At 38.6% G+C, this 14,444-nt stretch overlaps 1 protein-coding gene across 4 annotated transcripts in view; it reads right to left on the bottom strand.

Annotated features, from left to right (window-relative positions):
* The window catches only part of KANSL1 (KAT8 regulatory NSL complex subunit 1), a 217,155-nt gene that overhangs the window by 51,945 nt on the left and 150,766 nt on the right, over positions 1–14,444 (bottom strand). For all 4 annotated transcript variants that reach the window (XM_066363097.1, XM_066363096.1, XM_066363095.1 and 1 more), the window contains 2 exons: positions 12,251–12,392; positions 7,855–7,959 (listed from right to left, as the gene is read on the bottom strand). In XM_066363097.1, coding sequence (XP_066219194.1) covers positions 7,855–7,959; positions 12,251–12,392 — 247 coding nt within the window. The remainder of the gene's footprint in view (positions 1–7,854; positions 7,960–12,250; positions 12,393–14,444) is intronic.

The raw sequence follows: 14,444 nt of genomic DNA, 5'->3' as shown, positions 1-14,444 counted from the left end.
GAGGGAATTTATCATAAGAAAATCCCCACTCCAGGAAATACTAAAGGGGCTTTTCCTACCAGATACAAAGAACAAAACAAAACAAAACCACAAGTAAAAGCTCCACCAAGGACACAATAAAACCAAATTTAAACTGTAACAACAAAAAAAAAGGGGGGGGGGAAGACGGAGATTAACAGTAGCAACTGACAATGGAGTGCAGAAGCACTCATAAGATAGTGTACTACAATGAACATGGTAGGTACCCTTTTTCATTACTTGATGGTAACCACCCCTGAAAAAAACCACCACAGAAGCACATGACTTAAAAAAGGTAGCAACAGAGGAAAGAAGTATGGATTACAACCAAACAAAAACAAATGATAGAAAAATCAAACAAGATACAAAACTAACAGAAAGAGATTTATAAAATGGCAATAGGGAACCCACAAATGTCAATAATTACACTAAATGTAAATGGATTAAACTCATCAATAAAAAGACACAGAGTATCAGAATGGATTAAAAAAGAAAATCCAACTGTATGCTGCCTACAAGAAACATCTAAGCAACAAGGATAAAAACAAATTCAAAGTAAAAAGCTGGAAAACAATACTCCAAGCAAATAACACCCAACAAAAGCAGGTGTAGCAATACTCATATATAATAATGCTGACTACAAGACAGCAAAAGTAATCAGAGACAAAAATGGTCATTTCATAATGATTAAGGGACACTGAATCAAGAAGACATAACAATTCTTAATATATATGCACCAAACCAAGGAGCAGCAAAATATATAAGACAGCTACTTATTGACCTAAAAACAAAAACTGACAAAAATACAATCATTCTTGGAGATCTCAATACACCACTGATGGCTCTAGATCATTCATCCAAACAGAAAATCAATAAAGATATATTGGCCTTAAACGAAACACTAGAGCAATTGGATATGACATCTATAGGACATTTCAGCCCAAAGCTATAGAGCAGGGGTCTCAAACTCGCGGCCCGCCGAACAATTTTGTGCGGCCCGCAGACTAATCCATGAAGTTCAAAATATTTTGGATAAAATTAAGTAAGCCTAGGGGCCTACTTGTATTTTTCATTTCTCTAGCATCCTAGCTAGATATTAGCTTAGTTAACAGCAGTTGTGATGCGAACTACAGTTTCTGGTCGTTTTGTGACACTGAGTAAACTGCATGTACGATTGTGCTTGTTGTACTGATTTTTTTTTGTTTTCAACTGCAGTGAGAAAAGTGTTGCGTAACAGTTGCCTTTTGTAGACCTAGTGCAGCCCGCCGAACGGCTGTGATCTTGCTCTGCGGCCCACATGCTGAGTTGAGTTTGAGACCCCTGCTATAGAGTATACATTTTTCTCTAGTGTACATGGAACATTCTCAAGAATTGACCATATGCTGGGCCACAAAAATAACATCAGGAAAGTCAGAAAAACTGAAATTGTACCAAGCATATTTTCTGATCATAAAGCCTTAAAACTAGAATTCAACTGCAAAAAGGAGGGAAAACCCCCCCACAAAATTGTGGAAACTAAACAACATACTTTAAAAAAATGAATGGGTCAAAGAAGAAATAAGCGCAGAGATCAAAAGATATATACAGACAAATGAAAATACGACATATCAGAATCTCTGGGATGCAGAAAAAGCAGTAATAAGAGGGAAGTTCATATCACTTCAGGCCTATATGAACAAACAAGAGAGAGCCCAAGTAAACCACTTAACTTCACACCTTATGGAACTAGAAAAAGAAGAACAAAGACAACCCAAAACCAGCCAAAGAAAGGAAAGAATAAAAATCAGAGCAGAAATAAATGAAATAGAGAACAGAAAAACTATAGAAAAATTAATAAGGAGCTGGTTCTTTGAAAAGATCAACAAAATTGGCAAACCCTTGGCAAGGTTCACCAAGGAAAAAAGAGAAAGGACTAATATAAACAAAATCCAAAATGAAACAGGAGAAATCACCACAGACATCATAGATATATAAAGAATTACTGTAGAATACTATGAAAAACTATATGCCACCAAATTCAGCAATCTAGAAGAAATAGATAAATTCCTAGAACAATACAACCTTCCTAGATAGTCATGAAGAAGCAGAAAGCCTAAACAGACCAATTAGCAGGGAGGAAATAGAAAAAACTATTAAAAACCTCCCCCCAAATAAAAGTCCAGGCCCAGATGGTTATACTAGTGAATTCTATCAAATATTCAAAGAAGATTTGGTTCCTATTCTACTCAAAGGCTTCCAAAAAATTGAAGAAGCAATACTTCCAAACACATTTTTTTTCCCCCTGAAGCTTGAAACGGGGAGGCAGTCAGACAGACTCGCGTATGCGCTTGACCGGGATCCACCCAGCATGCCCACCAGGGGGTGATGCTCTGCCCATCTTGGGGCGTCGCTCTGCCACAATCAGAGTCATTCTAGCGCCTGAGGGCCATAGAGCCATCCTCAGCGCACGGGCAAACTTTGCCCCAGTGGAGCCTTGGCTGCGGGAGGGGAAGAGAGAGACAGAGAGGAAGGAGTGGGGGAGGGGTGGAGAAGCAGATGGGCGCTTCTCCTGTGTGCCCTTGCCCGGAATCGAACCTGGGACTCCTGCATGCCAGGGCGACACTCTACCACTGAGCCAACTGGCCAGGGCCACTTCCAAACACATTTTATGAGGCCAACATAACCCTCATACCGAAACCTGGCAAAGACAACACAAAAAAAGAAAACTACAGACCAATATCTCTAATGAATACAGATGCTAAAATACTAAACAAAATACTAGCAAATCGAATATAACAACATATTAAAAAAATAATACATCATGATCAAGTGGGATTCATCCCAGAATCTCAAGGATGGTTCAACATACGTAAAACGGTTGACATAATACACCATATCAACAAAACAAAGAACAAAAACCGCATGATCTTATCAATAGATGCAGAAAGGGCATTTGCTAAAATTCAACATAACTTTATGTTTAAGACACTCAACAAAATGGGTATAGAAGGAAAATATCTCAACATGATAAAGGCCATAAATGATAAATCATCAGCTAACATCATATTAAATGGCATAAAACTGAGGACTTTCTCCCTTAAATCAGGAACAAGATAGGGTTGTCCACTTTCTCCATTCTTATTTAACGTGGTACCAGAAGTTCTAGCCGGAGCAATCAGACAAGATAAAGAAATAAAGGATATCCATATCGGAAAAGAAGTAAAGGTTTCACTTCTTCAGATGATATGATCCTATACATCGAAAACCCCAAAGACTCCACAAAAAGATTACTAGAAACAATAAACCAATAGAGTAAGGTCGCAGGATACAAAATTAATATACAAAAGTCCATAGCCTTTCTATATGCCAACAACAAAACATTAGAAAATGAACTCAAAAAAATAATTCCCTTCACGATTTCAACAAAAAAAATAAAATACCTAGGAATAAACATAACAAAGCTAGGAATAAACATAACAAAGAATGTAAAGGACCTATATAACAAAAACTACAAAGCATTGTTAAAGGGAAATTGAAAGATACAATGAAATGGAAAAATATTCCTTGTTCTTGGATAGGAAGAATAAATACAATCAAAATGCCCATATTACCCAAAGCAATATACAAATTTAATGCAATTCCCATCAAAATTCCAATGAGATTTTTTGAAGAAATGGAACAAAAAATCATCAGATTTATATGGAATTATAAAAAGCCCCAAATAGTCAAAGCAATCCTAAGGAAAAAGAATGAAGCTGAGAGCATTACAATACCTGAGTTCAAAATTATATTACAGAGCCACGACAATCAAAACAGCATGGTATTGGCAGAAAAATAGACACTCAGACCAATGGAACAGAATAGAAAGTCCAGAAATAAAACCACATATATATGGTCAAATAATTTTTGATAAAGGGAACAACACCACACAATGGAGAAGAGAAAGCTTCTTCAACAAATGGTGCTGGGAAAACTGGAAAGCCACATGCAAAAGAATGAAACTCAACTACAGTTTGTCCCCTTGTACTAAAATTAATTCAAAATGAATCAAAGACCTAAATATAAGACCTGAAACAATAAAGTACATAGAAGAAAACATAGGTACTAAACTCACGGACCTTGTTTTTTTTTTTGTATTTTTCTGAAGCTGGAAACAGGGAGAGACAGTCAGACAGACTCCCGCATGCGCCCGACCGGGATCCACCCGGCACGCCCACCAGGGGCTACGCTCTCCCCACCAGGGGACGATGCTCTGCCCCTCCGTGGCATCGCTCTGTTGCGACCAGAGCCACACTAGTGCCTGGGGCAGAGGCCAAGGAGCCATCCCCAGTGCCCGGGCCATCTTTGCTCCAATGGAGCCTTGGCTGCGGGAGGGGAAGAGAGACAGAGAGGAAGGAGAGGGGGAGGGGTGGAGAAGCAGATGGGCGCTTCTCCTGTGTGCCCTGGCCGGGAATCGAACCCGGGACTTCTGCACGCCAGGCCAACGCTCTACCACTGAGCCAACCGGCAGGGCCTTTATGGACCTTGGTTTTAAAGAGCATTTTATGAATTTGAGTCCAAAGGCAAGAGAAGTGAAGGCAAAGATAAATGAATGGGACTACATCAGACTAAGAAGTTTTTGCTCAGCAAGAGAAACTGACAACAAAATAAACAGACAGCCAACTAAATGGGAGATGATATTTTCAAACAGCTCAGATAAGGGCCTAATATCCAAAATATACAAAGAACTCATAAAACTCAACAACAAACAAACAAACAATTCAATAAAAAAATGGGAAGAGGACATGAACAGACACTTCTCCCAGGAAGAAATACAAATGGCCAACAGATATATGAAAAGATGCTCATCTTCATTAGTTACCAGAGAAATGCAAATCAAAACTACAATGAGATACTACCTCACACCTGTTAGATTAGCTGTTATCAACAAGATAGGTAATAACAAGTGTTGGAGAGGCTGTGGAGAAAAAGGAACCCTCATTCACTGTTGGTGGGAATGTAAAGTAGTACAACCATTAAGGGAGAAAGTATGGTGGTTCTTCAGAAAACTGAAAATAGAATTACCTTATGACCCAGCAATCCAGTTACTGGGTATATACCCCCAAAACTCAGAAGCATTGATACATAAAGACACATGTAGCCCCATGGTCATTGCAGCATTGTTCACAGTGGCCAATACATGGAAACAATCAAAAAGCCCTTCAATAGAAGACTGGATAAAGAAGATGTGACACATATACACTATGGAATACTACTCAGCTATAAGAAATGATGACATCGAATCATTTACAACAAAATTGTTGGATCTTGGTAACATTATACGGAGTAAAATAAGTAAATCAGAAAAAACTAAGAACTGCATTGATTCCATACACAGGTGGGACATAAAAATGAGACTAAGAGACATGGACAAGAGTGTGGTGGTGGTGGTGGGGGGCACAATAAAAAACCAGATAGAAGGTGACGGAGGACAATCTGACTTTGGGTGATGGGTAAGCAACATAATTGAATGACAAGATAACCTGGAGATGTTTTCTTTGAACATATGTACCCTAATTTATTGATGTCACCCCATTAAAATTAATAAAAATTTATTTAAAAAATTCTTGTGGCACACCACTTGAAAATCGCTGCAATGAATAATGGAAACATACTGCCTTCTTTTTCTGAAGATTAACCTCTCCTGAAGACACAAAGTGACAGTGTAAATACTTGTTTTCATACTTATTATAAATTTTACTGAATCAAAAAAGAAATCTATTGTACAATGTAGAAACTACTGTGGTCAACACAATGAGGAATGAGAAATACAGTCTTATTACTCTTTGAGAATCTTACATTCAGCCCTGGCTGGGTAGCTCAGATGGTTAGAGTGCCATCTTTGATATGCCAAGACTGTGGGTTTGATCCCCAGTCAGGACACATACAAGAGTCAACTGATGAATGCATAAATAAGTGGAGCAACAAATCGATGTTTCTCTCCTTTCCTTTTTGTCTAAAATCTATTAAAACAAAACAAACCCCCCCAAAAAACAAATGACTCTATATGAGTTATATACATACAAGGGAATGATGGGGTAGGAAAAGGAACAAGTCCATAAGTGCAGCATGCATGTGCACATATGTGAATGAAAATAACGAGAATCAGTAACACAATGAGACTACTATATCCTACCCTCCACAAGACTTTAAGAAAAAAACCTGAAATCCTTAAATACTGTACACAAATATATGTCTGTACAACACTTACTTTTAATCACATATCCTTCAAATCTCATGTTTCCTGTACTTATCATATCACCAGCGCCAGCTGACCTGATCTTCCAACTTACTAACATGTTGTATCTCATTGGCTAGAGCAGTGGTTGGGAGACTGCAGCTCGCAAGCCACATGTGGCTCTTTGGCCAGCTTAGGAGAACCCTAATTAAGTTAAAAACAACGTACCTACCTATATAGTTAAAGTTTAAAAATTTGGTGTCAAAAGATATTTCAATCGTTGTACTGTTGATATTTGGTTCTGTTGACTAATGAGTTTGCCGACCACTGGGCAAAGCAATCACTAAACAGTTGCACAAATGACTTAAAAATAATTCTGTAGATCAAACAGTGGCAAAATTTGATATTCTGCTCCTTAATTTATTTAAAAATACTTTCTAGGCCCCGGACAGATTGCTCAGTGGATCAAGTTTAGTCCCAGAGCCAAAGGTCATGGTTCAACCCCTGGTCAGAGCACCTACAAGAATCAATGAGTGCACAACCAAATGTAACTAAGTGAAACGAATTAATGCTTCTCTTCCTCTCTCCTTTGCCCTCTCTCTCATTCTCTCAAATTAATGGAAAAATTAAAAAACAAAACAAAACAAAGTGCTTTCCAGTTAAGAACCATCAATCTCTTACATTTACCCCTAGCCCTCAGTGGCTGGCTTTCTAAGTTTTCTTGTATCATACAAGTTGCTGCTACCAAGGATAATGACAAAGGATGACAAGCTTTGCTGATTTGCAGATGAAAAGTGATAAGCTGGTTCAACCTACAATTTAAATAGCCAGCAGTGCCTACTAGCCTCCCAAACAATTGTTGTGGGACTTTGGAATTTCTAACAAATGACTAAATATTCCTAAAAGGCTGTGACCTTCTTAGGAAAGTAAAAAAGTGAAAGAAATTAACCTTGGTGTTGAGAGAAGTAAGATCCAGAAGATTACAGAAAATGACAGTGTTATCCTCGTTACAGAATCAAAGAGGGTAATAATGCACAGAGCATTTAGCATCTTTGTAAATTAAATCTCTAGTTCAACCTTTGGTAGTGGCCCATAAAGATTGCCTTACTTGTCAAGGGTGTCAGAACCACGTTTTCCTGATTCCCAGTAACACTCCATAATACTACAATGCTCTGGCTGTGTTGTCTTGAGAGGGAGGAACTGCTTTTGAATTCTTAAAGTAAGCTACACAGCTGCAGGAGGAGCTGCCCTATTCCGGAATTCAGATCTTTAAACGCCTAAAGCAGCGGTTCTCAACCTGTGGGTCGCGACCCCGGCGGGGGTCGAACGACCAAAATACAGGGGTCACCTAAAGCCATCGGAAAATACATATTTATTATACAATACATTTTTAAATAAAATATGTATTTCCGATGGCTTTAGGCGACCCCTGTGTTTTGGTCGTTCGACCCCCGCTGGGGTCCCACAGGTTGAGAACCGCTGGCCTAAAGTGATAAAAGGGGATACAATACCCTTCTTCCAGCCAATGCAAGGATCCTTCTAAGAGAGAATAAACTTTGTGCTCGTGCAAAACCCTAAATTCACACTCGTGCAAAACCCTAAATTCACACTCATTTCCCCTTTTCTGTGTTTATACTTACCAATTTATCATTCCCATGATCCGTCTTCACCTCAGAACTAAGTGGAAGAAGTAAGTCTGCTGTTGTATGCTCTGGAGGAGGCACCTCTCCAAGAACTATCAACCCCTACAGGACACACAGAAAAGCAACAGCACAAGTTGAGTAGTATTAAAAGTTACAATTTGATTTAGAAGTTAATATCAAAAGGATTAGGGGAAGGGAGCTGGTTTACCAGAGGCCTTTGCTCTCATGCTATGCTTTCCCAAGAGTTATTTCAACAAAAAGCCTAGCAATAGCCATGGGTAAGGTCTGAGACTTGGACCCACGCTTTTCCTTTCTTCCATTTGAATGTTCTGACTTACATGGCTCATTACCACTCAACATCTTTTAGATCTGGAATCCTTATCAGAGTATATGGTATTTTACACTGTATAACCAAGTAGACTATATTGTATCAATGGAAGCAGTGCAGCTTTTTTGGTTTACTTATTCACAAATATGGTTTAAGGATTACCAAACTGGAAGTGCTACAATTATAAGTCATGAGCTAAAACAAATGAACCAAAACTATTAGATGAAAACAAAGGTGGAACAGCCCCTATTCTGTATTAGAAACCAAGAACTACGGAAACACACACACACACACACACACACACACACAACAAACAAAATACCTGTTCCAAAAGGCACCTGTTTCCCATAAGCATGAATATTTATGCTTCAGGTTAGTTTCCTGCTTGACAATTCAAGTTCAGATCTTACATTCATCCAGGGAATTTAAAAAATGTAAAAAAAATAAATTTACATGACTCCACAAATCCCCTCCATAATCAGCATGGGCGCAGATTGGTGAAGGCTGAAGTGAGCTTACTATGAAAAACAAACAGCCTTGGCCTGGTAGCTCGGTTGGTTAGAGAGAATCATCCCCATATACCAAGGCTGAGGGTTGATCTGGCAGGGCGCATACAGGAATCAACCAATGAACACAAAACTAAGTGGAACAACAAATCGATATCCACACCCCCCCCACCCCAACCCACGGATACCACTCCCATGAATTCAAATAAAGGTAACCAAACTCAGGTTACACTGCTGTATTAGAGAAAGACGGGGATGCAAGTGACAAGAGCTTTTTGTCTTTGGTTCTTTCTCTGGTCTAGAAAATAAGAAGAGCTGACTGATAAGAAGCTCTTCACAGAAATTTTGAATTAGAATCACCGGGGTAAACTTATTAAAGGATACTTACTCAGGCCCAACATCAAGACTCCTCAGATGCTCTAGGGGGAGGGGTTGGTTTTAAAATATCTCCCCTGGTAAATCCTAACATAAGCTCTACACTTGATCTTAACCAAAAGGTCAAGAAGCAATCTAACATAAGCTGTAAACTGAAAAAATAACTCGATCAGTCTTGCTGCAGCATCAGAATGCTCCAGGTTACATCCTAAAATAGTTTTCATGGCCTAGAGATTTTGACTGTATCAATTTGGGCTCCCTAGGCCATCATAATATAAAATCTATGAGCCAATGAACCAAATAACCCATCTCTGAGGTCCCTTGAAACAGGGCATGCAAAGAGATGAAAAGAGTTGGGTGGGGGACATTAAGAAAGACAATGAAATTTTTTACTTAAGTTTAAAAAAATGAAGTACGTCTTTTTTTTTTCCCCCTAAAAGCAAGAGAAACAGTACTTACCTATTCTGGAATAAGCCCATACCTAGCCTGCATAGAAAATGATGGACAGACTCCTCAGAAAAGGGGAGGAAAGGTCAATAACCAAGCAAGAAACGTTTGGTCTAGCCTTCAAAATGAGGTATTTCTGGCTAAAAGAACTTTTGCTGCCAGATATATTCTTGCCTCAATCAATCACAAGTATAAAGTAGACCCCACAAACTTTACCATTTCAAAGTAAAATCTTATTTGTAAAAAGCAGCTATCTTCCACACAATTTCCTTCTCAAAATACTGCATTCAACATCTTCCCTGCATAAGAGACTAAACTACACTTTCCATTTCCACCAAAACTAGCCCAAACTCATCTTGACATTCAAAGCCCCACATAATCTGTCCCTACATCCTGTTTATCTATTTCCAACTACTTCTCCAAATATTGTTAAGTTATAGCAATCTCATTCTCTTCTAGAAAATGACTGAATGTATATAAAGTTGCTGCTGAGAGGTGGGGATTATTATAATGTAGTATGTAACTAAATGCAATTATAGGTTACAACACTACCTGTTCTTATGTTTTTGCTCATACTGAAGTCTGCCCCTTTCTTATATTTATCCAAAATGTTATCTGTCCTTTCAAAGAGCATGTCAAATCCAAGACCCATCTCCTTCCAAGAAAATGCCTCTGGCTAACTGAGACCCTACTTGCTTTATCCACATTGCTAAACTTCCTAAAGCACCATGATTGTATTTTTTCTCCCCAGGTTTTTTTCACAATTTATTTATGACAAATATCACATCTTTGATGCTTTCCAGTCAGAAGTTCTGAGATGATGTATTTTGTGTCTTTAAATCTCACTTCCATTGGAAAATGATTTGACTTTGGGTGATGGGTATGATGGGTATACAACAGGGGTCGGGAACCTTTTTGGCTGAGCGAGTCATGAACGCCACATATTTTAAAATGTAATTCTGTGAGAGCCATACAATGACCCGTGTTCGTTATGCATTAGCCAATAAAAATTTGGTGTTGTCCCAGAGGACAGCTGTGATCGGCTCCAGCTACCCGCAACTATGAACATGAGCAGTAGGAAATGAATGGATTGTAATACATGAGAATGTTTCATATTTTTAACGTTATTATTTTTTTTATTAGCCTCCCCCCTCTACCCGTTCAAGGCACATATGACAAAGCAATCAATGAACTAAGGTGCCATAATGAAGAACTGATGCTTCTCATCTCTCTCCCTTCCTGTCTGTCTGTCCTGTCCCTGTCTTTCTCTGTCTCTGTCGACAAAAATAAAAATAAAAATAGGACTTCATTTAAAAAAAAATGAATAAATATCACTTTCAGAGAAGAACTTTATGCCAAATTATTTATTTCATTTACTGTTGTCTCAATTTGCTGTTTAAATGTTAACTAATTATAAGCTCTGTACAGAAAAAAAACATACAAATATATCTGAGCACTCCCTCATTTCCTAGCAGAATCATATACCAGGAAAGGAAATGCACAAAAAAATTTTTTTAGTTTTTATGCTAAACATTTTTTTCCTTGAACAAGAAAACATTAAGTTTATATTAAGTATAACGAGGAGCCTACATAAACCCAACTATTACGTTACTCCATCATTTTTTTTTTTTTAGGTAAGTTAAGTCAGGATACAAGATGTTTCCAAAAAGAAAAATTTCCTCTTAAACTACTGATTAATTTCTAAAAAAAAAAAAAAAACCACCTCTCTGAGATACTACTACAAAGACACTCTGCTAAGAAAGCTTTGGAAAACTTGGTAGGGACTGCTTAAGTGGTGGTGGCACAGTGGATAGACCATCAACCTGAGACACTGAGTTCCCAGGTTCAAAACCCCAAGGTTGCCAGCTTGAGCAAGGGATCATCAACATGATTCCACGGTCACTGGCTTGAAGCCCATGCAGACAGAAGGACACGAGAAAATAAAGCCCTGTTCAGTTGGCTCAGCAGTAGAGCCTTGGCCCAGCTAGTGGAAGTCCTGGTTTGAGTTCTGGTCAGGGCACACAGGAGAAGTGACCATCTGCTTTTCTACATTTCCCTTCCCTCTTTCTCTCCCTCTCCTCCCAAACCCTCCTACAGCCACAGGATGGTTCCAGCAATTTGGCCCCAGGGCACTGAAGATGGCTCCATGGCCTCATCTCAGGCGCTGAAATGGCTCAGTTCTGAACAACAGAGCAGTGGCCCCAGATGGGCAGAGCATCGCCCCCTAGTGGGCTTTCTGGGTGAAGTTGCATGCATGAGTTTATCTCTCTGCCTTCTTGTATCTCACTTAATGAAATAAAAAAATAAGTAAAAATAATTTTAAAAAATTAAAAAAGAAAATCAAAATCCTAATCAATGTCTAATTTTGCCTGAACAGTCTTTTAGGAAAAACCCTATTTTGCCTCAAGAAAACAAGATAAAATCCTTAGTCATCATTTTTCCATAAATACAACAAATATGACAGTGATGGTCAATGGCTTACATTATTCAGTCTTTTTCTTCTGTTGCCCACTAGCCCAGCTATATAAACTATTTTGTTCTATACAGATATTCAAGTTAACATTATGTTCTAGCTGCATTGTCCACACTACACTAAGCAACATCAGACTCTTAAACCACTTTATCAGATCATATTAAACCATTCTCTTTGACATAGTGAAGCATTACAAGGAATAGGAGAAAAGGGATAATGGTAGTTTTTAGCTGGGCTGAAAAAGACCAGACACTTATCCCTTACCTTATTAGCACGTATCTGTTTGTAAATATCTGTTTGCTGCCGAATTCGATATTCCAAGTCAGAAACATGAGCCTGAAGCCAGTTCCAGCGGCTGACGATTGCTGCTCGGTCTGCAGCCCATCTCCATTCTGACCTGCGCCTCCTAAAAGGAAATACATATTGAGTGAAATGCAAGAGTAGCAGTAACATTTTGAAAAATGGTATAGTATGACTTTATTTAAATAGCAAAACAAACACAAAACCAAATTATTTGTTTTGATACAGCTACAGAAATGCCAAAGAAGAGAGATGAGACTATAGAATAAAAGAATCAATGTGGAATTTCATTTGATTTGTTTGCTATTTTGCAATGAGAACTTTTAAGGTGATAATGGCTGCAGGAAATGGCATCTCTACCCTAATTTTTCTGGCTATCCCAGTAAAGCAAAAACAAAACAAACAAAAACACAACCACCAAACAAAATAAAAACAAACAAAAACTAGACTCCTACTATTCTTACCAAAAGTTCAGCAATTTTTACTAAATCAATGCTCCACAATTTGTTGTATACCTCTGGTCTATTTCAAAGCCCTGAAATAAGTTGTTTTTATGGGGAAAGGATGGGCCAATCTTTTCACTCACCATTGCTAAATTTCGATCATTTGGCCCTGGCTGGTTGGCTCAGCGGTAGAGCATCGGCCTGGCGTGCAGGAGTCCCGGGTTCGATTCCCGGCCAGGGCACACAGGAGAAGCACCCATCTGCTTCTCCACCCCTCCCCCTCTCCTTCCTCTCTGTCTCTCTCTTCCCCTCCCGCAGCGAGGCTCCATTGGAGCAAAGATGGCCCGGGAGCTGGGGATGGCTCTGTGGCCTCTGCCTCAGGCGCTAGAATGGCTCTGGACGCAACAGAGCGACGCCCCAGAGGGGCAAAGCATCGTCCCCTGGTGGGCATGCCAGGTGGATCCCGGTTGGGCGCATGCAGGAGTCTGTCTGACTGCCTCCCCGTTTCCAGCTTCAGAGAAATGAAAAAATAATAATTAATTAATTAATTAATAATAAAATAATAGAAATGTATCTTCTCACAGTTATATAAGCTAGAAGACTGAAATCAAGATGCTGGCGATGTCATGATCCCTCTGAACACTCTAGGAGAGGATCGACATCTTTCTTTTAGTTTATGTTGTTGTGTGGCAATCAATGGTGTTCCTTAGCTTGTAGATGTATCATCACTCCAGTCTCTGCCTCTGTGGTCACATGGGGTGGGGATGGGGGTGGAGTGTGCATCTCCTCACATGTGCAACATTTATTACTAAATGGCAATGGCAGATTTTTTAACATCTAAAGGCCCTTACATAGACTAACTCTATTGTCAAGAAAAACTAAAGATCTAGTCTGCCTGCACATCTGTCATAGGACAGATGGATAAAAAAAACTCTTTACAGAGACGTCCCAAATTACCTAGTTGAAACTGCCTTCTTGTAGCATATATTTTCTCTGAAATTGCTTTAATTTCTCAGGAGATAGAAATATTTTCTATTTTAACGTAAGACATATAATCAAGAATTGAGCGATGTTGCCAAGTAAAAAATCAACATACAGAAACTAAGTGTTTTTATGTGCCAACAATTAAAAAGAATTATTCACAACACCAATAAACGTTAATATTAATACAGAAGATCTTCACAGAGAAAATAAAACTTAAAAAATGTGAGAGACCTACAGTGAGTTTTCTTTTTAAAAAAGGCAGTTTTCACATGTACTTATAAATTCTAGGAAGTTCCAATTCCGAGTTTTTTTTTATAGAAACAGACAGAACCAAAAACTTACATGGGGGGGGGGGGGGGCGAGGAGAACAACAATAGAGAAATTCTTTAAAAAGTATGGGGGGGAATCATATTATAGACTGACTGTAAAGGTATGATAATTAAGGCAGTCTAGAAAGACAAAAAGACCAATGAGGTAGAATATAGAGCCTCAAAACTTAAAACAGCATTCATATCAGTGGGAAAATACTGCACTGATATGAAAATGGCATTGAACCAGCCGATTTTTTACATGCAAAAAATAAATTAGTTCTCTTCACTGTGATATAATTGGATAATTTTAGAATTTCTCCGTTTGAAAACTTTAAAAAAGCACTGTTAGAACTTCAGAGTGGGGAAAAAAAAAAATTTAATTTTCAACATACGACAAAAGATTTAATGAAGTTAAAGGCA

This window comes from Saccopteryx leptura, chromosome 2 (assembly GCF_036850995.1).
Source record: "Saccopteryx leptura isolate mSacLep1 chromosome 2, mSacLep1_pri_phased_curated, whole genome shotgun sequence".
Classification (NCBI taxonomy): Eukaryota; Metazoa; Chordata; class Mammalia; order Chiroptera; family Emballonuridae; genus Saccopteryx; species Saccopteryx leptura.
The sequence above is the reverse complement of the archived record's forward strand: the minus strand, read 5'-3'. Positions and strand labels throughout refer to the sequence as shown.